We start from the raw sequence: 23,815 nt of genomic DNA, 5'->3' as shown, positions 1-23,815 counted from the left end.
GAGAGAGAGAGAGAGTTTCTCAGATCTGAAAATGGTGTTTTGTGTAAAAGAATGGTTTGAGGCAATGACAGTTTTGTAGATATTTTAGAAAAAAATGGTTTTTTAGATATTTTGTGTAAAAATTGTTGATAGAGCGTTGATATTATACACTTTGGGCCTGAGCTTATGTCTTTATTTTTTTAAATCTGTTGAAATGTGATTTTTCTGTGGTTTGCAACTGTCTATGATAGTTGGATATCATTTTCTAAAAAAATTACTACTGTAATTGTGTTTCCAAATGCTTGGCTTGGAGTTCAAGTTGTCTCTAAATAATCAGGTGCCCATCATTGGAACATATACAAGATCAGCAAGCTTATAATAAATTGTTCACACCATATTGCTTCAATATAATTACAGTAATCATTTTCAAAACATAAGCCCATAATTGCACGACCAAAAACATAAAACTTCCTGAGGAAAACTTGATCGAAGTAACCCCAAAATTTTGGATCCCAATCATGTGATATGTATAGCATCGATCACTCGTATGCTTTATATAATATCAAGTAAAGATTGACAGGTCGAGAGTTCAATATGTACACCTATCTGCATAAATTCTTCAAGATTTAAAGCTTATTCACACCAAAAGTACTTGTTCAATAAATTCCAGTCTGCCATGAAACCCAAAAAAAGAAAAAACAAAACCAAAGAAGAAGAAGAAGCAGATTATTTGTGGGGTAAGAAAAAATTATAGGGTTGATACTTGATAGAGTGAGATCATCAAATATCTTACAGGTTGAAGGAGGAGAACTTGATGAGGCAAGTAAGATCTTACAGTGTCAGTAACTGATCCAGGATAGAGAGATTCTGCAAATTCAATTCCAAAGGACAAATGAAGGCAGAACCAGAAGGACAGAAATGAAATTTTACAAAGCCCTAGCAAAACACCAATTCAGCTTTAGAAAGCAAGTAATTCCCAGTCTCTCTTTCTTTCTTTCTTTTTCTTGGTAGGGAAACTGTTCCCCATTATTTCAGAAATCTAAATCATCATGATTCCCAAAGTTTTTCAATGGCCAGAGGATTGGATTCAACCCCACATGCTGTCACAGTTAAAATTAAAACAACCCACCAAACATTTAGCTCCAAACTTAAACTAAGAAATAGAAAAGAGTAAAATTGCAGGCTGTAGGTAGGCTGCTCTCTCTCACATTCCATGTGAAATCCCCAAGCTCCCTCTCTCTCTCTTTCCTCTATCTGATGCATTATATAAGCAGCTACTGTGACACACTTTTTCTTCACACTCCAGGTCCTTTTTATTTCTTTTGAAAAACCCAACAAATTGGAATTGAAAATATTGTGGGATCGAAAACCAAGAAACAGGAATAATGGGTTACCTATCCAAAGCTGCAGCAGCTGCAACTGCTTCTCTGTTTTTAACTCTGTTTCTGGTTTCCCACCAAACAAAAGCACAAGATTTCAATTCCTTGTTGCACAATAACAATGCTACAAACGCAGACGAAGTAGTAGTAGCTAGAAAACTTGCAGGAGGTAAGTGCAACTGGTTCAGAGGCTCATGGGTTTACGACGCTTCGTATAATCCTCACTACGATTCCAACTGCCCCTTCATAGATCCAGAATTCAACTGCCAGAAGTATGGCCGCCCTGATAAATCTTATCTCAAATATCGATGGCAGCCTTCTTCTTGTTCACTCCCCAGGTACCATTTTCATATTTCTGAATCACTATGTACATGTGTTGGTACATGTGTTGAAGCAGAGTAGTACTTGGAGTTGGGGATTGAGCTGATTCCTGAATTGGGTTCATGGTTTTGCAGGTTTAATGGGTTGAATCTGTTGCAGCAATGGAGAGGGAAGAAGATTATGTTTGTTGGTGATTCACTGAGTTTGAACCAGTGGCAATCCCTATCATGTATGATTCATTCTTGGGTACCAAACTCCAAGTACATTTTCAGCCCTTTCAGAAATGGCATAGCTTCAGTCACATTCCAGGTCAGTTCTTCAATTTCCCTGTTTTTCATGTTCTTTTACAAATTTGGTTTAGGCAGGAAAATACAATTCCTCCTCCTTTCTCTTTTTCTTTGAGTCTCCTTTTTGGTGTGTGCTATTACTATAATCATTGGATGAAACAGTGCATGCATGTAGTGTCCCTTTTCCCACTCTAGCGTTTCACATAAAAGGAAAGGTGTATTCTTTTCGTTTTGAAATCTCATTGTGCAAATTTAGCTCCAAATTTGAACCCTCCGGTGAGCTTGAGGTCCTCCGATATCGAACTACTAGATTATTACGACGGTCCAATAAAACAGCACGACATAGGTAAACTCAAGATATTTAAAATTTTTGGGTTCTTTCAGTTAATTAATTAACTACGTGTCGGTTTCTTATTAGCCGGGTTGATCCGTCGGTGAATCCTGAATAGAGTGAGAGCAAGAGCGTGTGAGTTTGTGAGGGAATTAAAAGAAGAGCGTGATTGGTGGTCAGGCTTTTTTACTATATAGCTAGGGGACAATGCCAGTGAGGCCGTCATTTCTTTTTTGTTTCCTCAATTATTTCTTTGCTTTCAAATTTGCCGGAAATTTCCTTAATGAAAACTTGAAACTTGAAACGTCTCTATGTGGAAATATCAAACGTTTCGAAAGTGAGAGTAAGGACAATATCCACTTTTATGGTTTTGGTTTTGGTTTTATTTTGTTTTTACTTTACTTGGGAAAATTTTGATAAAACAAGTCCGTTTGATTAATTATGTTAGCCAGAGGCCCAGAAGCATCAGATGTCTTAAATGAGCCATGCTCTCTTCTTATTTTTCAATCTTTGTTTGGAAAGTTTGGTATAAGTTTGTGTCCACTTGAAGCGTTCTTTACATACCTCTCACAAAAATTCATAATTTTTTTTTACCTTTATATAAATGTAATAAAATTTAAACATCTAAAATTGAACGAAAAAGTTATCGTCGAATAAAACATCATTGTCTTTTAGGAAATTGATATGAAAGTTTCAAGTTGTAATGTTATTCGTTATGATATGAGTTACGAGTAATTTACCCTTACTTTAATGTACCTAATTTCAGTTTTTTTTAACCAAAATAATTTCAAACCATTTTCTCTTCTTCTAAAAACATAAAAAATCTCTGTTATTACAGATCAAGGATCTTTGAAAAAATAAAATAAAAAATTAGCTCATATACCCATTGATGTGATATTTATGAATTATGACCAAAAACTAAAGTGACCTTAAAGGGAATAAAGAGCCACACTTGTAAGTTGGTAAACTCATAAAAATTGAGTACTGAATCCACTATGTGCTGGACCACTTTCCCATTTCATCAAAGAATGACCAATCCTTATTTGCATATAGTTCACCAAAGGGGGTAATTCAAGTTTTGATTTGTATTTGCATTATGTGGCAGGACTATGGTGTTCAGATGCTACTATACCACACAACCTACTTGGTCGATCTTGATAGCGAGAAGGTTGGAAGAGTGTTGAAGCTCGGCTCCATCAGGGGCGGTAACGCCTGGAGAGGCATGGACGTCCTGATCTTTGACACATGGCATTGGTGGACTCACACCGGAAGAACTCAACCGTATGTGTTTCACTCGCACTTTTACCCCCATTAGTAATTTCATTTGTTTATTAAACTGCGTTTTTACTTTTGACCAGATTTGACTATATACAAGATGGGGGTAAATTGTACAAAGATATGAATCGTCTGGTGGCATTTTACAAAGGACTGACCACTTGGGCAAGATGGGTCGACCGGAATGTTGATCCTTCCAAGACCAAGGTCTTCTTCCAAGGCATCTCTCCCATTCATTACGAGTGAGTAGCTCTATCTTTCAAAGTCTTCTTATATATCCATGTTTAAACTTAGAATGATCTTCATCATATGTTTAATATACAATGCTATGTTGTTAGATGGTAGATGAAAGATTCTGTTCGAAATGAGTTTCTTTATATTGTGATTTGTTTGAGTAAATTGTAAGCAAGAGATCGATAGGGTCGGTCAGGTAGCTAGGAAGCAACGCAATGACTGTTACTGCTATGATAAGCAAGTTACTAATGATAATATGTTTATGAAAATGATTAGGGGCAAGGACTGGAATCAACCATCAAGGTCATGCAAAGGTGAAACAACACCATACTCAGGGACAAGCTACCCAGCAGGGATACCCCAGTCTTGGGTAGTTGTTAACAAAGTTTTAAGTAGGATTAAGAAACCAGTTTATCTTCTTGACATTACATACCTCTCACAACTGCGTAAAGAAGCGCACCCTTCTGTTTATAGCGGCCAGCATTCCGGCACAGACTGCAGCCATTGGTGTCTTCCGGGACTTCCAGATACTTGGAATGACTTGTTTTATGGGGCTCTGTTTGGTTAAGACTAAACCTGCAGAGCTGAGCAATGTTGTATTTATTTAGAGTCGTATTCTTGAAACAAAAGAATACTCATTGTTTATCGGATGGTTAGAAATTAGGCATTGTTTAAGGTTCTTTGCATTTCTTGTGCATTTGATAGGAATAAGGGAGTTGGTGATGCAATTGTATATTTTCGTTCTTATATATTGGCAGAGAGTTCATTTGAATTGTGGAAGTGGAAAGCAGCCTTCAGAGTAATTAGGAAAACGCTTGTAGCCAATTGTTTGTTTAGAGATGAGCTCATTTCAGATGTAACTATGTAATGATTAAATTGAATGTATGATGTGCTTCTAAGAAATCAGGAGAACTTGGGTGGATCAGTGTGTATATATATACGCGAAATCAGAAGTTATACATACATGGACATGTGGTAGGTTTTAGCATTTAGGTGTAAACAAAAGATTAATTCTTCATGGTATAAACATCGATCATACTATATTATATAGTAAATGGAGCTGGGCTAGTGGCATCAGTCTCCCCTCTGTAAGTGGGAGGTCGTGAGTTCGACTTATAATAGATTCATTGTAGCATTTCAGTTTATTTGTTTGATAAAAAAAAAATATAGTGAATGGAGCAACTCCATTGAGGGTTTAGGTCTCTGGTTTTATGTGGATGACATTTTACTATAAGATTGAAGACTGGGCAAAATCATTATTGGTTGTAAAGGATAAAAAATGGGGTGATGGATTATATAGAGAAAAGGTTAAATCGCATGAGGAGATCTGTGCGAGATGAGATTATCCGGGACGGATCGAACAGAGGCACTATGTCACAGGATGTGATATCGCCTGTTGTTATTACTCCTTTCGACGAACGGCCTCTTGTTTCTCCTGCGCCCGAGGGAATCTCAAGTCTGTTGGAAGAAGGTCAGATTCCTGTAGCTGTGCCTTTGCAAAAGGAAGTTCTACCAGTTGGCGAATCGAATGAAATAGGGCAGGTTAAGAAGCGCTTGTAGAAAAGAAAACAGATTGATAATCGTCCTCTAAAGGTACAATTGTTAGAAGCATTGAATTGTCCGATTCCAGAGGAATACTGCCAGGCTTCTATTCCGAGGGATGGGTGTCAGGTTTCTAATCGGGAAGATGGTTACGAAGTTCCGAGTTCTCAAAAGGGGAAATGCCAAGTTCCATCTTTTGATTGTCTTGCTCCGGTCCATGTTTCTTCCTTGTCTGCTGTCTAAGAGAGCTCTTCCCAACTTGCTCAAGAGCTATCAAAGAATGCTGATTTGTTTGTTCGTAAGCTTGCGGCTTCTCTGAGTGGAGACACATTGTCAGTGATAGATGTCATTTCTGATGCTGATGTTGATTTGCAGCGGAAGTGCAATATTGTCAATGCTGAGGTTGTGCAACTTCTAAAGAGCTTGTATAATTGTGAGGCCTTTTAAGATCCTCTTGTATTCGCCCAGCTTCGTGAAACCGAGTGTGAACTGGCCCTTGTAAAGAAGATTGTAAAAGTTGTGGAACATGAGAAGGAAAAGATGGAGGGGTTTATCAAATCCGTGTCTCGTTGTGAGGTGATGTTGGAGTAAAAGTGTAACAATCAGCAAGGGCTAATTCAAGTTGCATGCATGTGTGGATGTGAAGGAGTCAGAGAGAAAAGTTGAAAGTTTTCGTGCTGCAGATCTAGGTCTGGCGAATTCGTTAGAGGAAGCTAAGTTTGAATTGTCCGTTATGCAAGGCAGAGTATCTGCTTTGTAGCATTATGTGCTTTCTTTGAAGCATGGGAACAACCTGGAGTCTATGATGCAAGCGGCAATTGACTTGTACCGCGAGAATGCTAAGTGTCATGAGCAGAAAAAGCCAATAATGAACATCTTACGTAAGTTTGAACAGGAAGCCCAACGAAATTAGTATCGCTTATTTCTTCTACAAGGCTTGTTAAAAATTGATGATATGGAGATGAAGCAAACGTTGGATTGCTCTTATGAGGAGTCAAGTACTGAGGAGTGGGATGTTGCATCCATATCAAGCAATGAGAGTTATGAGGAAGTGAGTGTTGAGTGATTTAATCCTTAATGTCATATAGATATACTTGGGAAATATTTGTAACTTGCATGTTTTATGAGGTATGCAAACCTTATTGTCAACCGAAATGTTGTGGACTTATTTGGAATATCGTTGCACATGGGTTTTTGATCAATGAATGAAATATGAAAGGAATTAAAACTGTCGCTATCTTTCTCGAATGGAAAGGAGACAATGGTATGAAGAATTCCCTCTTTCATTGCATTAATTAAATCAGGTTCACATTACAATGTCAAAGGAAAATCTTTGTTTTTGTAATTTTCCCATGTCTGGTAGGGCTTATGGAGATGAATTGTCTTTTATTGGTGGATATCTCATTGTGCTGGTGGAATAGAGGGAGTGCGTTGTGCTTATTTGATATGACCTCGCACAGGTGGAGTAGCATCTGGAGCAGTTGGCAGGCAGTCTTGCAGTTTTCCCTTCTAGATTAGTTGTTTGCATGCATTCTGGAGAACACAACAGTCATTAGTGAGATGTCCATCTTCTTTGTGGTATGTACACCACTTGCCTGTTTTCTTTCCATTGTGTGGTTTGGGGAATCGGATTGGTGGGGCCGGTGGGATGATGTCCTTGTGTCGTTCCAAGATGTCTGCATAAGTCGTGTTGATCACGAAGAAGACTTCGAAGCGTGGTGTTATGTTCTTGGTGTTTGATCGATTGTACTTGTCGTCTCGATTGGGGCGGTACTGTTGGTTACGATCGTACCCCTTGTGTTGCTTGTTGCTCTAGTAGCGTGAAGGGCGATTGGTCGATCTTGAGCGGGATCTAGAGCGATCACGTTTCCTGGTTTTGGGGTTGTCTTTGGAGTAATGGGAAGGGTTGCCACATGTGATGGAGGACTGTCTCTATATGTCTTGTATTCGGTTTTTGCATGGATAATGGCAAGGTCTATAACTTCATGGTAATCGGGTGGGGGAAGGAGATAGTACTTGAAGTTGCATGGGCGTAGAGCCAATTGGAGGACATGATTCCATTCCCTTCTCAAGTACGCGACACTTGAGGTAGCCAAACACCAACGGTTGATGAATTTCCGGAGGCTCTCATATGGGCGCTAGGTGATGCTTAAAATATCGGTCGATCCTTTGAATGAATCTGCCACCAGCTGGAAGCGTTTGAGGAAAGCATCTTGCAATTCCTGAAAAGAATTGATTGAATTGGGTGGCGATTCATAGAACCACAACATAGCATCGCCTGACAGAGTTTCCTGGAATAGATGACATAAAATGGCATCGTCATGATATTTTTCTCGCACAGCCGACTGAAAATATTCCAAGTTTGTATAAGGGTTTGTGTGACCGCCATATCGATGTATCTTCAAAGGTTTTAGGGGTGGATTGCCAATCAAACGCTGGATTCGCGTAGTGAATGGACCTGGGCGGGTTATAAAATGCAAGGGAGCGTGTAGTCCTCTTGGTGATGCCTCTTGCTTACTTATGCACCGGTCCAATTCTTCGAATTTGTGGAGAAGTAGGGTAATTAGGTCGTTGGCCTTTGTACGTATTTTTGGAACTCTTGGCGTGGGAGGGTCGTCGTTATTTGTTTTCACCATTTCTTTGTGTTGGAAGAACTGCTATTGCGCTTTCTCGTTATGCTCATTAAGGTTTGGGCGTCGCATGGAGGGAGATGGGGTATGTGACTGAGCCCTATTAGCAGGCTCCGAAGATGGTCTTCTCGTTTCCTTCTGTTTCAATGTGGCCAATGCTTTCTCATAAGCGATTTTGATGTTATTGTAGCGTTCTTTGGCCATTAACGCCTGATTCAATCGAGAATTTGGGGCACGTTGTCCTTTTTCGCTCGGATTTACTATTGGTGAGTCAGTATCTATGTGTACTGATCCTTCCCGTTGCTCTGGTCCTGACTGGGTTTGTTGTGAACTTGGTTGTTCCAGGATGGCTATGGTCATTTGTGCGACATTCCACTTAGCAATTGTGCAAACCAGGAAGAGCCTCCTTCAATGGGGCTGAGGGTGCTCCAGAACTTGTCGTGTTTCTCATTGAGGAATGTTGTTTGGCTTTGTGTAGATGTAAAATTTGGGAGAAAAGGTTGGGAAAAACGTTGCTTTTACGGTGTGAGATTGAGGTGATCAAACGTGGTCTTACTTTCGAGACCCGCGGACGGCCGCCAACTGTTAAGGATAAAAATGGGGTAAAGGATTATACAGAGAAAAGGTTAAATTGAACGAGGAGGTCCGTGAGAGAAGACATTATCCAGGAAAGCGATTATTCAGGTTTCACTTGCAAAATGAACAAGCAGTTAGGGGAATGTCAAAACGGATCTGGACAATCGCCCTCTGACGCTCAAGTTAGCCATTTTGTGGATAATTTGGAATTGAGGAATAGAGAATGAATTAAGTTACCTAGAGAGTGAGGCTAAGCATCTATTTATAGAGGCAGAACGAGGGTGATTGTCTTTGCGGCTGGTGATAGCTTGGCACGGAAGGAAGCTTCTAGAGACACGCACTAAATCGAACCGCACACACGCATCCCGGTCGTAAGGTGCTCGGAGTGCGAGTTGTTGCTGAGAATGCATGCGCGAGGCTTAAGTAGAGCGCTTGACATAGGTTCCCACAACATTGGTCAAACTCATAATCTGTTAGAATTTGAAATTCATGTTTAATACAATTATAAGGAATCTTATTTGAGTTTTTGAATTACAGAGCAGTTAGAAGGACATGACAGTTTCTTGATGGAAGAAACTTGTAACATCCTGAAATTTCGGATTTCTATTTTTAAAAGGAAAATTATTTTCAAACTATTTTTATTCTGATTTCTATTATTCTTTCAAATATTTTGTAGCTTTCGAAAATTATTTCAATTTTTAGTTTGTCGAAAATTTTCTTTCGAGCTCATAGGATTAAGGTAGACGTCGTTACGAGTTTGTACGATTTTTTGGAACATCGTTTGGACATCGGAGCTATTTTTAATGATTTTGGGAAGTTGGTATTATCCAAAAATTAAAAATAGAATTAGAGGTGGCTACATCTAGACCATTGGATCATTTAGACCGTTTAATCTCAACTGTTGGATGGTGTGTATATAGTGGAAGAGGGAATGGGATCAGATCAGTCTCAGACCTAGACCGACTGCGTCGTCTCGACAACGACGAAGCTCGGAGACTTCGTTTGTCATCCGGCCCCCTTCCGGCGCAAGGCTGGTGTCTACAGCTTCCTCTTGGCCTCATGATCCTCCCTATGATCTTACTTTCAGCGGAGGAGCTCAGGCGAGTTTCCATGGTTTCTGACGACGTTTGGTTTCGATCAAGGTATGGAAACTTGGTCCTTTTGTCGAGCTCTACCTCTTTGTATAATTGAAATCGTGTTTGGTTGAGAGATGAAAAAGTTGGGTTTACGGCAGTGGGTGACTACCGTGTGTGCCACTGTGCACGACGGTGGTGAAGGTGCTTCTATTGTTTTCTGGTTTCAGATTATATGTTAGAGTTGAATTTATGATCCTTGACGTTTGAATCCCAGTTTTCATTAAGAATGGAGTAGTTGGTAATTTTGGGTGTGTCGTTCATAACAGATTACTGTGTTTTGTGTTTGTAGCAGCGGTGGTGGTATATTTCTGGGTATGGATTCTGATTTGGATAAATCGATCACGTTGATAGTATTATGATATTATTGTTGCTGTGATTATGGTTTAGTTCACATTATCAGGACAAGCACTTTAGCCGATGAAAAAGTTTCGTCGGCCTGTTAGCTTAATTCGTCGGTTAAGATTTCGTCAGGAAAAGGTCGTCGGCGATGACTTTAGCCGACGAAAAAAGAAGACGTCGTCGGCTATAGTCCCACAGTTTAGCCGACGAAAAACATGTCGTCGGTTTTTTACCCAGACTTTAGCCGACGAAACAGTAAGATATTAGTCGGCTAAAGTGTGTAATAAAAAATTAAAAAATAACTATAGCCGACGAAATATAGTCTGTTTCGTCGGCTAAACCTTATAAAAAAATTAAAAAATAACTATAGCCGACGAAATATGGCAACCTTATAAAAAAAATTAAAAATACTATAGCCGACGAATATAGTATTTAAATATCGTTGGCTAAAGTTGCTGGTTTTTGAAAAAAAAAACTGCAGAAACTTTCGGCCACCTCCAATCACCACCAAAATTTGACAAAATCTTCCTCTCAACATTTCGAACAATTTTCTAGAAGAAGTCGAAGCCCAATTCTAAGCCTAAACTGGTCAATTGAATCAAAATATAAAAATCCTCAATTTTAAACCCTAAAAACTTCAGATCTTCGATTCTCCTCACACATACCAAATCGAGCTACCAAATTCTAGGGGAATGTATTACTAATCAAACTCAACTTATCCATATATAGAACTCACCAAATTGTGACCTGAGAAAAAAGAAATTCGATCGACACCGAATCCGAACCGGCGGAGTTTTGAAGCTCAATTTATCCCTCACGGCAGCGCCACTCGATGCACCACCTATCCAACAATGAAGAAGAGACGACGGCGAAGCTTTTGGGACAAGTGTGGCGGTCTCCCGTTGCTTGACGGCGGAGCTAGGCCGAGAAGAAAATCCGGAACTTTTTTTGATTTTCTGACTTCTTACCATCCACCTCCGGTAAAACTCTTATATAAAGAACTTTACCCGACAAAATTCTTTATTTTCGTCGGCTAAACTCTTTTGAAAATTTTGGTTCACCGCTAAAAAATTTTGGTTGAAAATTTTTCAACTTTAGCCGACGACTTTTCATATATTTTCTTCGGCTAAGGCTAAAGTCCTTTGAAAATTTTCCTGTAAATTTGGTTTACCGCCAAAAAAATTTGACCTTAGCCGACGACTTTTTTAAGGGAAAATGCCCATTTAGTCAAAATCAGAGTTTTAATATCCCATTCCAATGAAAAAAGTTTAGCACATCCCATTCCAATGATTTTAATGAAAAAGACAATACTACCCTTCATATTATAACTACCCTCCTCTCTTTCTCTTTCTCTTTCCCGTCATCTAACCTCTATTTCTTCCCGATCTGGTTTTCTTCTTCTTCTTCTTCTTCTTCTTCTTCTTCTTCTTCTCTCTCTCTCTCTCTCTCTCTTCGCCATTGATCTCGGATCTGTCTGCCACCGGGCCGCACCTAACCCACCGCCTCCGCCTTGACACCAAGCTCGCCATCGTCATCACCATCCCCGCAATCGTCCTCCATGGTCATTGTCTTCGCCATCGTCCTCTGATCGACGTCGTCCATGACGCCGAGCTCTAGCTCGGATATGGACGGATCGGACGGGTTGAGGACAATCGCATCCTCTAGGAGGTGGCGCGACTGGTCTAACCGATCGGAGATGACGGCGTCGCAGACCTTCAACCTGGCGGCACGGAGCGACGGTTTCAAGAACGGAGGCGCCGATGGTGACGAGGTCCTCGATGATGAGGCAGACCTGGCCGGGGGTGAAAGCGCCCTCGATGGCCTTGGCGGTGCAAAACAACAAAAACTGAGGTTCTAGAAATTTTACTACCCCTAGTAAAGTATGTGTTAGGCTGCAGAACAAGTAAATCTGACGACTTGGAAACATTACTACCCCCTTAGTTGTGTTTTTTTATGCTCTGGAAACATTACTACCCCTTGTAAAGTATGTGTTAGGCTGCAGAACAAGTAAATCTGACGACTTGGAAACATTACTACCCCTAGTAAAGTTTATTACTGGGTGCAGAACAACATTACTACCCTCTTAGTTGTGTTTTTTTATGCTCTGGAAACATTACTACCCCTAGTAAAGTATGTTCTAGGGTGCAGAACAACAAAAACTGAGGTTCTGCAAACTTTACTACCCCTAGTAAAGTATGTATTAGGCTGCAGAACAAGTAAATCTGACGACTTGGACACATTACTACCCCCAGTAAAGTTTATTACTTGGGATGGAAGAACAGAAAAAATAAATAAATTGAGGGTATTTTCGACAGAAAAAACTGTTAAAAGTGGGCCCATTAGAAAAGTTTTGTCCAATAAGGCACATTTCACACACCTTATATTGAAGTGGGCACATTTCTTTTAAAAACATTTAAATGGGCAAAAAGAAGCTTAAATTAGTACTAAAGTGTCATTTACTCCTTTTTTAATATCTCGTCGGTTAAAGTCTATAAATTCATGAAAACGCTCATATCTCCCTCTATATTACGTAGTTTGGTCAAACCTTCCACACGAAAAACTCTCACGTAGATGAGACGCAACTGCCCATATAAAAATTTTAAGACATTTACCTTCCGACGATAGGGCTCCTCATAGGGAATAATAATTGTAAATAGGTTTCACCGCTACTATCGGCACCGAGACGTTACCCGATTTACGTGATTTTTGAACCATAGCCGTATTTCACCATTCTGAACACATCTTATTTCACGAGATTTTTGATAATTTTGCTTCCTATGTAGAGTTGGTTCACAAAGTTGTATAACCTATTAACAAGTTATACAACATTAGTAGATACGTTGTGATTCCGATGACTAAAATTCACAAACCAAAATTCGACCATCAGATATGATCATTATGACGAAAGATGTCTATGGTAAAAAATTCAACTGGATCCGACAACGTTAAGGGCTCGATCGAAACGGTCAACCCTAATCCATCGTCACTTATCACACGAAAACGCTCATATCGGCTATATTACATAGTTTGGTCAAACCTTCCATATGAAAAACTCTCACGTAGATGAGACGCAACTGCCCATATAAAAATTTCGAGACATTTACCTTCCGACGATAGGGCTCCCCATAGGGAATAATAACGGTAAATAGAGTTGACCGCTACTATCGGCATCGAGAAGTTACCCAGTTTACGTGATTTTTGAACCATAGCCGTATTTTATCATTCTGAACACATCTTATTTCACAAGATTTTTGATAATTTTGCTTCCTATGTTGTATAACCTACTAAACAAGTTATACAACATTAGTAGATACATTGTGATTCCGATGACTAAAATTCACAAACCAAAATTCGACTGTCAGATATAATCATTATGACAAAAGATGTCTATGGTAAAAAATTCAACTGGATTCGACAACATTAAGGGCTCGATCGAAACGGTCAACTCTAATCGGAAATAAGAAAACTGCATTTTCAAGCCCTAAACGAACTCAGATGGGCAAAAAGGCCCATATGTCATAGCAAAGCAATGAGTTTGACTCGTAGGGCCGTTATGCTTCCGGAAAGGTATCACAATAGTCAATCAGACACCGAACACCAAATCTGCAGCATAGTGAATAATAAAGGTAAATTGCATTTACCGTAACTATCGACACCAAGACTTTACCGGAATATCGTGATTTTTCAACTGTAGATGTATTTCACCATTCTGGTCATATCTTATTTCACGACTTTTTTGCGTTTGAAGGTTCTACGTATAGTTTTTTTTCCCAGTAGTAGAGTTGTTGTCTAGATCTGCAAATATAAGGCACTTTAGCCGACGAAATTATATTTTTCGTCGGCTAAATTTTTAAAAATTTCGTCGGCTAAAATTCACAGACTATAGCTGACGAAAAAAATTATTCAGACGACGAAATTTTAATTTCGTCGTTTAAAGTTGGCCAAAGCCGACGAAAATTTAAATTAGCCGATGAAGGAAAATTTCGTCGGCTATAGTCCACGTTGGCCGATGAAAAAATAATTCGTCGGCCTGGTTTTTTTATTTTCGTCAGCTAAAGCCTTTCTTCTGGTAATGTCAAATATGGAGAACGGGACATGTGAACGGATTGGATATGAAGATAAAAGCATGGAAACTTGCATTAGTATTTGGAATGAGTGCAAGACTTGAATGTATGGATACATTATGGGTGTATATGGTATGTTGGGTGTCGAGAGTAAATTCGGTGGTTAGCTTGGTTGGGATACGACTAATTACAAGTGGCGTGTGATTCGGTAGTTGTCGAAAAAGGGGAGCGGAATTGGGAAATAAGGATTTTGGGTGTCCTTTGTAATTTTGTGGATTTGATGGCAATGATTTGAAGTAATTTGCCGGCTTTATCAGAATAAGTATTTGATGGAAGGATTGGAGGCACGTTGCAGTTCCAAAAGCAGAAGGATAAAAATTTCAAAAAGCGTGTCGCTGTGTTACTAATTTTAGCTAGCGTCAAAAGTAGCGTTGGATTCCAGGTAGGGTCTCTCAGGGAACATTTATTTAAATTGATAATTAAATTATAATTGAAATTGATGTTTTGTGTGTCATTGAGTAATTAACTTTTGGTTGTTATTATTTTCGATAAAAGTATGTGTAATCGGTGATTTATATGATTGTTGTTATCGCTTTCCATAAAAGCATGTGTTCGATATTATGATGCGAGTATTGATATTTAGTTGACATGCATATGCATTGTGAGATTAGTGAGATTGGTGATAGTGGAGAAGATGAGAATGAGATCGAGAAAAGATACATTTTGTGTAGTTGAGTTTCCTCATGGGTTGTCCATGAATCCATGTTAGCTCATAAGTGCACGAACCGGGGAATGCATAACCTTTTGATGGCGGACATTGATAAAGCGATCTAATCGGGTTTCGGGTTTGGAGACCATGAGTATAACAAGATGACTAACAAAAGAGGTACAGGTGGTGAGATATTACTGATTGTTAGATCATATATTCAAGACATTTGAGTCACCCCCGGTTGGTAAAATACACGGTATGGGACGTGTAGGCTCATCTGTCTTTGATGTATGGTCTGATTGCCAGTAATTGAGGAAGTCATTCATTAGCATAAATGCATCGAATTGTTGTTATATATTTAAGGTATTGTTTGATTGGTTGATAACTTGGTTGTGCGACGTAGTTAAGAATAACCTTAAAAAGGTTTGGCCCTACTGAGTGTAAGCTCACCCTTATAGAAATTTGTTCAGGTTTGTACAAGGCACGCCACGTCTTTCGAGAAGTCTAATAGTACATTTAGCTGACGTGTACAAGAGTGTAAAAGAGTTACGGAAGATTAGAAGTGAGATAGATCGCAAGCCTGCCTGTTATGTCTTTGTAACTGTTTTTGTTATTGTAAATGTTTTATTTTCTTTTATTTCGAGAAAAGTATTTGAAATTGTTTTAGTTTCTTTTACTTTTCCCGCTCATGCCTCGAGTTCAGCGTCAGGTGTTTGGAAACCATCGACACCGGGTCCGGGGTGTGACAAAACTGCCATGTACAACTAAACTACATGAATCTCAGATTTAGTCCCTACTGATACACAAAAGTTTTCTCATCATTAACTTAGAGAAACATAATAATGGAATCAGGAGAATATCATATTGATAACTGAAGTTCTTGTAGCGAGATTTCAAGAGTGAAGTACATCAACAAAAGGTCATACGATAATCCAAGACATAAGAATATCACAATGGATTGAAGTTATTCGGGTAAGTTTTATGTTGTTTTAGTTTATGTAAATTCCAGTAAGGATAGATACTGTTGTTGTTATTCCGAGAACACAAAATGCTCAAGCTCATGTATTCATTAGGAGATAGATTTTATTAAGTATTGAATTCAGTTCTAACACTTTGTTGGATTGAGGTTTTTGGGCTTTAGTTTTTCTATACTCAGTCATACGATTTACATTTAGCAAAATCTGGGATGATAGTACGTTTCAGGATATAAGAATACGTTTAAGAAATGATAATGTTAGTTTTGCTCAAATGCTAAAATGAGTCTATAGTTACAAAATGGTCTTATGGCATATACGTACTTAGTTGCTGATTCATAGTATTGTTTACCACTCTTATAGATTGGTGGACATGTAACAAAAATGATTTTTTTCGACTAACATGTAACTAAAATGATGGGTTTCTGAAGTCTTAGAAAAAATAAAAAAATAAAAAAATTTCCTGATATGGTTTGGCTATGTGAGAGAGCCAGTGGATACCGTCATTCTAAAAAGAGGCAGTGGATACCGTGAAGAGCCCGACTTCGGTGACAAGGGTCGGTCACCTGAAGGTGATCACAACCAACGAACATGGGACACATGTCCATTTTAAAAAGTTTAGCTGTAATTTAAGGACATAACATGGAGTTGCTGATTCATAGTATTGTTTACCACTCTTATAGATTGGTGGACATGTAACAAAAATGATTTTTTTCGACTAACATGTAACTAAAATGATGGGTTTCTGAAGTCTTAGAAAAAATAAAAAAATAAAAAAAAATTTCCTGATATGGTTTGGCTATGTGAGAGAGCCAGTGGATACCGTCATTCTAAAAAGAGGCAGTGGACACCGTGAAGAGCCCGACTTCAGTGACAAGGGTCGGTCACCTGAAGGTGATCACAACCAACGAACATGGGCACATGTCCATTTTAAAAAGTTTAGCTGTAATTTAAGGACATAACATGGAGTTTTTAGTATTTGGCATGTTTGTTTATAATTATTATTGATACTTGTTCATCTCATATTGGTGTTTGTCACCCATGAATGACCATAGCTGGTCACCAAAGTTATTTCCGTGAAGATATATGTGAAAACTGCTGCTATGGAAATGAAAGAAAATAATAAATGCTGCCTTAGTTAGTTGGATCATGCAGTCAGACCAATCCAATTGTATGATCATGGAGTCAGACCTTCAATTGATGCCTTAGCTAATTATGTATTTCTAAGTTTTAAACAGCAACTGTATATATCAAACTTCTTGTGCATAGACGCAACTGGCAACCACATGATGATATGAGTTGTTTTAGAACACAAGTCATATATATGAAGTTACATCCCATACAAATTCTATTACCTGCAATAATATTCACTGAAAACTCAAAGCCACGGCAACAGCTACAGTAAGTTTTTGTTAAAGAAAAACCACTTAGCTAGTTATAATGATGAAACTTAATATTCGTTAGAATTAGTTTTGTACAATCCATTTATGCATTGACGACGTAAAAGAACATGGCTTTTAAAATTCAAAATGCCTCACCAATAGTAGAAGAATCACTCTATAGTACAAGCAAGTTAGATGATCTTGTTTCGTTTAATTAACTTTCTTAGCAAAGCAAGATTTCAGATTTGGTTGGAAATACAAACCAAATTACTACTCGGTACAATTCAGATTTATGAAAGGCATTGCAGATTGGTCATATCCCCAACCCCAGTGATTTGCATTATCCAGTAACATGAAGAAGTGAGCCTCCAATCTCCAAACGAAGAACACCATCTCACAGTCGTGGCAGTCAAGTACCTTCCCACGTGTCAGCTAAGAAGCAGAAGGTTTTGCCATGCTAATCTACAGTGCAAGACGTGTAAGCTCCTGGGTAACATTTTATCCAACTCAAGCTCAAAGCTTTGTAGAAACTCACCACGTCGCAACCTGCATGGATCCACCCAACACATGTCGTCCTCCATGCAAAGACGGTCACACCCATTTTCTCTTCACCTCCATGACTTCTTTATTTTTAACACCAGACTCCGATCGAATCAGAACACGAAAACTTGATACCACAAGAAGCATCAGAAACTAAAACCTTCACCATTGTTATTTCCAGTCAGTTTTTACTTTAGAGAGAAAGGTTGTTTAGAAATGTCTTCTGAGCAACTTAGGAGGCAGAATGTGACGCCCGAGAGGGAAGTTCACATTGAGAAAGACAGGGTGCCCAAGATCACCAGCCACTTCGAGTCACTCACCGTGCATGTGCAAGAGGCCGGCGACAAAGAGACTCCAACGGACAGCACCAAGGACTCGCATGATGATCAGCAGAGGAAGGGAAACACCGTTGGCGACATGGGGATGGGAAAGTCCAGAGAGACTCACGAGCTGGAGTCTCATTCGAGACAGATGAAGGAGGAGAATGCTGAGAAGCAGAGAGAGAGGATGAGGGAGTCCCATGCGGATAGGGCTAGGACGGCGAATATAGTGGCAGATAAAGAAGCTGAGGAGAAAAGAGGGAGGGAGAGCGGTGCTCGTGGAGTAGGGATGTTTGAGATTCAAGAAAGTGATGAAGGTCAGAGGAAGGGAGGTAGAGGAGAAAGTAGAGAAGAAATGATTGTTGTGAGTCAAGGGAAGGAGGATTCGAGGGTTAGACAAGATAGAAGTGAAATGGAAGGCAGAAACATGGACATAATGGGTGGAGAGAGTAAGAGTGGAGCTCAAGGTGCCGGAAAAGTCGAAGTGATGAGGGTTGGGGAAGAGAAGGACAGAGAGGGTGAAGGCAGACAGCAAATGAGTTCTAAAGGAAGGCAGGGCGAGGGTAGACAAAGTGAAGGTGGGAGCACACAGATGATGGGCAAAGGACAGGGTATGAAACAAGAGAGAGCAACGGACACGGAGATGATGAGAAGCAAAGTGGAGGGTCGAGTAGGTTGCTCAGAGACTAGGAGCAGATCAGAAGAGGGTCGGGGCCGCGAGCAGAGACAAGGCACAGAAATGGAGAGCAGTGCGAACAAGCAGCAGCAACAGCAACAACAACCATCTCTAGACGAAGTTTCGGCATTTAGACAAACAGCACAGCAGAATTCCATGGAGGCAATAAGGGCTGCCGAAGAGCGATATCAGAAAACCAAAGAAAGTGCGAGCCAGACACTCGGTACTGCAGCCCAGAAGGCTAAAGAAGCATCTGAGAGAACTACAGAAACTGCAAGCCAGACACTTGGTACTGCAGCCCAGAGAGCTAAAGATACAGCCAGTACCGCTACCCAGAAGGCTAAAGAAATTTCAAGCCAGACACTTGGTACTGCAACTGAGAAAGGAGCACAAGTGAAAGACATTGCATTGGAGAAAGGCCAGCAAGGACTATATACAGCAAAAGACACTCTATCAAGTGCAGGGGCGAAAACAGCGGAGTATACGGTGCCACTAGCAGAGAAAGCTAAAGACATGGCTGTGTCTGCAGGTAAGACCACTCTGCATTATGCTGGTGATGTTGCGGTGGATTTGAAGGACAAGGTGACTGTGGCAGGTTGGACTGCGGCACAATACACAACTGAGGCAGCAGTGGAAGGAACCAAAACAGCCGCAAGAGTAGTTGCTGGAGCGGCGGAGTATGCTGGTCATAAGGCTGTAGATATTGTGTCCAAGCCATTGAGTGTTGCCAAAAATGCAGCTGCGGTGACTGGTGAGAGAGCTGAGGAGTTCACTGCTCGGAAGAAGGAAGAGGCACAGCGAGAATATGAAGCCAAGAAAGAAGCCGAAGCAAATAGGCCCAAGGTAGATACATCATGTCGCCTATAATATGCTTCCTATTATATATCATTGGGATTATGCAGTTTGATTTCCAAAAGAGATGAGTAGATTTGTTTGAGAATATAAAAGTAAAAGTCTATGTATTTAATAAATTGGTTGTTATCACAGGCCTCCTGTTACATATATGCTGATTATTAATATTAGTAAACAAACTCAATTGTTTATTTGTTAATGTAAACAAGGGTTCCGAGACTACTTATCAAGGGGGAGAATCCAAGCAAGAGGAGACATGGACGAAACAAGTTGAGAAGGAATCTCAGCATATGCAGAGGGAAGGTGGGCAAGTAACTGAAAAAACCAGCCAAGAAACTGCTCAATCACAGAGGGAGGGAGTGCAAGAGGGTGGTTCTGGGGTGCTGGGAACAATCGGCGGGACTTTGGGTGTGATACCAGGAGCTGTTGGTGAGACCTTGGTTGAGATAGCTGAGAATACAAAAAACTTGGTTGTTGGGCAGGGTGGTAGTGGAATGGGTGAGGAGGGCCAGGAGGTGTGGAGCACAAATGCACGGCAAGGAGGGCAGCAGTGGAGCTCAAATGCTCAGGAAGGCAGGCAGGAAGGGAGGTCATCTGAGCAGCAAGGCAAGCAGGGTGAGACCTTGAGTGCAATTCCGGTAGCTGTTGGAGAGACTTTGGTTGAGATAACTCAGATTACAAGAGACAATGTCACTGGGCAGGGCCAAAGTGCAGAAGAAAGTGCTGAGATGGATTGGAGGTCATCTGATCAGCAGCAAGGCTTGGGTGCAATACCGCGTGCTGTTGGGGAGACTGTGGTTGGAATAGCTCAGACAACAAAAGACAACGTTGACAATCTTACTGGGCTTAGGCAGAGACAGGGACAGGGACAGGGACAGATGAGATCTGATCATTAGCAAGGATGGAAGCAAGGAAGATGGAAGTAGATGTGAAATAAGTTAAAGGACACTCGACTTTATGTTTTGGATGTGCGATGTTTGTTAAAATGGCTGATGGCAGCGTGTAGTCTGATATGTAATTTTAGTTTATCGTTTTGGATGTTGCTGAGTTCATTGTATAATAAAACTGGATATTTTGTTTATACATCTACCAGTTCATGTACATACGTTGTGAAGTCAATTGAAGTATTTTGTTATCATTACTGTAGTGGGGAAGTTAGAGCACATACTTACATTTTAGCAAATATGGAACAGTTCAAAAGGCACAATGTGGTTGGTCTCCAAAGCAAATCATGTAAGTAGGATCTGAAAGAAACCGAAGTCTCTCTTTAGGACCCAAATATGTCGTCATCAGGGATCATCAGGTATATTGTGGAAGGTTGAAACCCCAAGTACATTTCCATCTACAGACACTCGTCTAACGCTTCTTCACCAAATACACTGCTCAAGGGTAAATAGTAAAATCTGAAGGATTAAAACAGGGTTAAGACATTGTATTGGTCGATATCAAGGGAGATGACTTTTGGAGTGGGGGACTCCGGCTGTGAGCTTCTCTAATACTAAGGCTAATTCACTCAAGTGACTCGAACTGTCTCATTTCTCCAGAAGGAAGAGAAATGGTTCGTTTGTTGCTATACTAGAAACATCACCCACCTAAAAAGATGAATATAACAAAATAGAATAGTTCCGAACCTGGTGTGTCATTTGACATTCAAATACTTCAAGAGAGAGGTAAAAATATTTTGTTCTCTATGTTAGTTCGACACGCACAAACCATTCTCACTCAAGCAGTGCAAAAACATCAGACCAAAAAAAGCAGTGCAAAAACAAACACTTTGTCCTGCCTCAAAAATAACATGGAGAATTAGACACTGTAATAAGATACCATCTCTTTGTCCGTTCTTATTCTAGTCTCATGAACTTCCTGGGACAGTGATTAGCCTTCTCTGAGATTAATCCCAATTCTCCAATGTAACGTTTTAGTTCTTTTTCTATAGTATAAACATGCTAAGTTACGTTCCAAAATATAAAATATAACATCTCAACAGAGTACTAGTTACCATTGGGGGGTGGGGGCAAACTAGCAAGTGCAAAGCCTCGTAGTAACAATAGTTGAGAACTTAGAACTCAAATGAGAAATTGCAATCGGCAAACCTATCATATCAGCATCTCCTAAACATTATACAGAGAGACAAGCCAAGCTAATGAACATGGAAACCCCATAAGGCTATAAAATTTGGAAAAGAAAATAGAGCCAAGGTATTTGCATAACCATGAGGATGAGATTAACAGGGGATTTGAGAGGTGAACCACTCCATGACATGAATTGGGGCCTTGACCAACTCCAGAGCCAGCTCCACTATCACCGTCACGCACAAGCAGCAGGGGCAGATGCATGTCAGCAACAATCTACACCACTTTCCCCATTCAGAAAACTAATAGATCATCATAATCAACGACTTGCTATAGCAATCAAGAAAATAATTCATACCCATAAAAGATAGCAAGAAATTGTTGGTACCCAAATAAGCAAAATGCTAAGAATCAAGAAAGAAAGAGATACCCAGATGATCAAATTAGTAATCAAGAAAACTAAAGGCACCCAGAGAAAGAAACCAAGATGACACATGGGAATCACTGAATTTAGAGATGGACAGGAAATGAAGTTGCTTGAAATTGAAGAAGAAGAGAGTGATGGTTAAATTACCCGACGATCCAGATGACGATGCCGACGACGGAGAGGAGGAGGGAGAGAAAAGCAAAGGGAAGGCCGAGTAGGAAACCCAAAGGCCTGCAATCTCCTTCTGAAGAACACATTCTGTTCGTCTCACGTTGTTTCTGGGGAGAGCGAAAGATTCAGAGAGAAGAGAAAAGAAGAGAGAAGTTGCAAATTGACTGAAGGTGATGATGGGTCGTCTCTGCTGTGTTTCGTTGCAAATTGACTTGCCCTTTATTTCAGTAATTGCTTAAATACTGTAGTGGAGAGCGAGCCAGAGAGGTCACGTTTTCTAGCTTTTGCACAACGCGATATTATTCCAAGCGAAGAAAGGGAAATCCATTTTCTAGGAAACTTGAAACAAATGGAAAGTAAATTTTTTACCTTTTATGTCTCTTTTACCTGGCCCAATGCCGTAAACAAAATTAGACAAGTCTCACGGTTTTCTCTTTGAATTTTTTGCAGGAAGAAATTTCTTCAATGTACATTTACTAGACTTTAATGAGATTGAGAAGGGATGTGAATCACTACCATCTCCCTTGCATAAAATGTAAATAGAGGAAGATCCGCTTCCCATACAAATTTGATTCTACTTTATTGTTAGTAAACGTAAGATTAGAGGAGAACGATAATAACTCCTCTTAGTTTCATTCTCATTACTTCTTAGTATACGTCACTTTTAACATTTAACAACGATAAGATGATCGCAGTGTGTTCTAATATAGTGGCGAAAATTCTTCTATACATCATGGTTCAAGTGAACCAAAAATGAAAATATAATCTCAGCCATTTATTTGATCTGATCTTTTACATGGCACTAACATTAAAGCTAACACCGTTAAATAATAAATAAATAAAATATAGGGACGCCTCCGCTTCTCCCTTACCTCTCTATCTTCCTCTCTGCAAGTTCCACTCTTTCTGCCATTGATGTTGCTTTCCCTCATCTGTTTAGTTTGATCATTGTTTAATTTTGTTTTAGTTTCCGTCATAATAGGCATCCTCCCAAATTGATTGGATTAGATTAAGCTTTCCTTGTTTATATATGTCTAGAAGCTCAAAGCTCTGTGCAACAATTAAGAAATCCATGACTGAAATCGATGTTGAAGAACATTCTCCCTCCAACCAAATTTATTTCCACCTTGCTGCATTGCTGAATTTAGTTTCTGAGAATTTACTCCCAAAAGGGTCAGAATTTTTCGAAGAGGAGAAGGATTTTGGGATCAGATCGGACCTCGATTCGATCTACTTCAGAGCCGAGCGGCGGCGGCGATGAAGTATACTTACACGGCGAGAGACGACGTTGACGACCATGGTTCGATCTGAATCTAATCAATCTATTGTTGGGGATTAGAGAAGGAAGTGAGGTCGAGGAGAACGAAGAAGCTGGAAACCCAGAAAGACGAACACTGCCTCAACCAAGCAAACGTTTTCCGTTACCTCACGTGACCTACAAATGACTGGTTCCAGTGCACCGTGGTGCACTGAATCCGCTCCGGATGGTCCATGGTAATGTCATAATGGTAGTGACGGCTTACGATGGTCTCTTAACGGGAAACGTCATAGTGACGGTGGCCACCTAAGTTACCGTCTCTAATTTTCCGTTGTATACCC

General features: G+C 39.9%; 3 protein-coding genes across 5 annotated transcripts; 2 read left to right on the top strand and 1 right to left on the bottom strand.

Moving 5' to 3' along the window:
- Positions 1–925: 925 nt before the first annotated feature.
- Positions 926–4,706, top strand: LOC101303243. 2 transcript variants are annotated; one of them, XM_004303121.1, is made up of 6 exons: positions 926–1,527; positions 1,609–1,696; positions 1,814–1,988; positions 3,403–3,578; positions 3,656–3,814; positions 4,083–4,706. In XM_004303121.1, the coding sequence occupies exons 1-6, from the start codon at positions 1,365–1,367 to the stop codon at positions 4,372–4,374; spliced, it is 1,053 nt and encodes a 350-aa protein (XP_004303169.1). In that variant the 5' UTR covers positions 926–1,364; the 3' UTR covers positions 4,375–4,706. The 2 variants fall into 2 exon arrangements, with proteins under 2 accessions (XP_004303169.1, XP_004303168.1); XM_004303120.1 differs by having other exon boundaries at positions 926–1,696.
- Positions 4,707–17,837: 13,131 nt separating this feature from the next.
- Positions 17,838–20,628, top strand: LOC101302765 (seed biotin-containing protein SBP65-like). 2 transcript variants are annotated; one of them, XM_004303119.1, is made up of 3 exons: positions 17,838–19,223; positions 19,290–19,537; positions 19,756–20,628. In XM_004303119.1, the coding sequence occupies exons 1-3, from the start codon at positions 17,915–17,917 to the stop codon at positions 20,440–20,442; spliced, it is 2,244 nt and encodes a 747-aa protein (XP_004303167.1). In that variant the 5' UTR covers positions 17,838–17,914; the 3' UTR covers positions 20,443–20,628. The 2 variants fall into 2 exon arrangements, with proteins under 2 accessions (XP_004303167.1, XP_004303166.1); XM_004303118.1 differs by having other exon boundaries at positions 17,838–19,537.
- Positions 20,629–21,434: 806 nt separating this feature from the next.
- Positions 21,435–22,514, bottom strand: LOC101302468. The gene is made up of 2 exons (XM_004303117.1): positions 22,193–22,514; positions 21,435–21,894 (listed from the first exon to the last, which is right to left on the bottom strand). Exons 1-2 carry the CDS (start codon positions 22,300–22,302, stop codon positions 21,771–21,773), a joined length of 234 nt encoding a protein of 77 aa, XP_004303165.1. The 5' UTR covers positions 22,303–22,514; the 3' UTR covers positions 21,435–21,770.
- Positions 22,515–23,815: the final 1,301 nt, after the last annotated feature.

Source organism: Fragaria vesca, linkage group LG6 (genome assembly GCF_000184155.1).
Source record: "Fragaria vesca subsp. vesca linkage group LG6, FraVesHawaii_1.0, whole genome shotgun sequence".
NCBI lineage: Eukaryota > Viridiplantae > Streptophyta > Magnoliopsida > Rosales > Rosaceae > Fragaria > Fragaria vesca.
Note: the sequence above shows the minus strand (reverse complement) of the source record. Positions and strands in the feature narration are given on the sequence as shown.

Excerpts from the sequence above, each read along its gene's own strand:
- LOC101302468 (XM_004303117.1), bottom strand. The coding sequence starts at position 22,302 with ATGTGTTCTTCAGAAGGAGATTGCAGGCCTTTGGGTTTCCTACTCGGC. Across the intron at positions 21,895-22,192 it reads ATCGTCATCTGGATCGTCGG|ATTGTTGCTGACATGCATCT; the intron begins GTAATTTAACCA and ends AAAGTGGTGTAG.
- LOC101303243 (XM_004303120.1), top strand. The coding sequence starts at position 1,365 with ATGGGTTACCTATCCAAAGCTGCAGCAGCTGCAACTGCTTCTCTGTTT. Across the intron at positions 1,989-3,402 it reads TAGCTTCAGTCACATTCCAG|GACTATGGTGTTCAGATGCT; the intron begins GTCAGTTCTTCA and ends ATTATGTGGCAG. Across the intron at positions 3,815-4,082 it reads ATCTCTCCCATTCATTACGA|GGGCAAGGACTGGAATCAAC; the intron begins GTGAGTAGCTCT and ends GAAAATGATTAG.
- LOC101302765 (XM_004303118.1), top strand. The coding sequence starts at position 17,915 with ATGTCTTCTGAGCAACTTAGGAGGCAGAATGTGACGCCCGAGAGGGAA. Across the intron at positions 19,538-19,755 it reads CCGAAGCAAATAGGCCCAAG|GGTTCCGAGACTACTTATCA; the intron begins GTAGATACATCA and ends AATGTAAACAAG.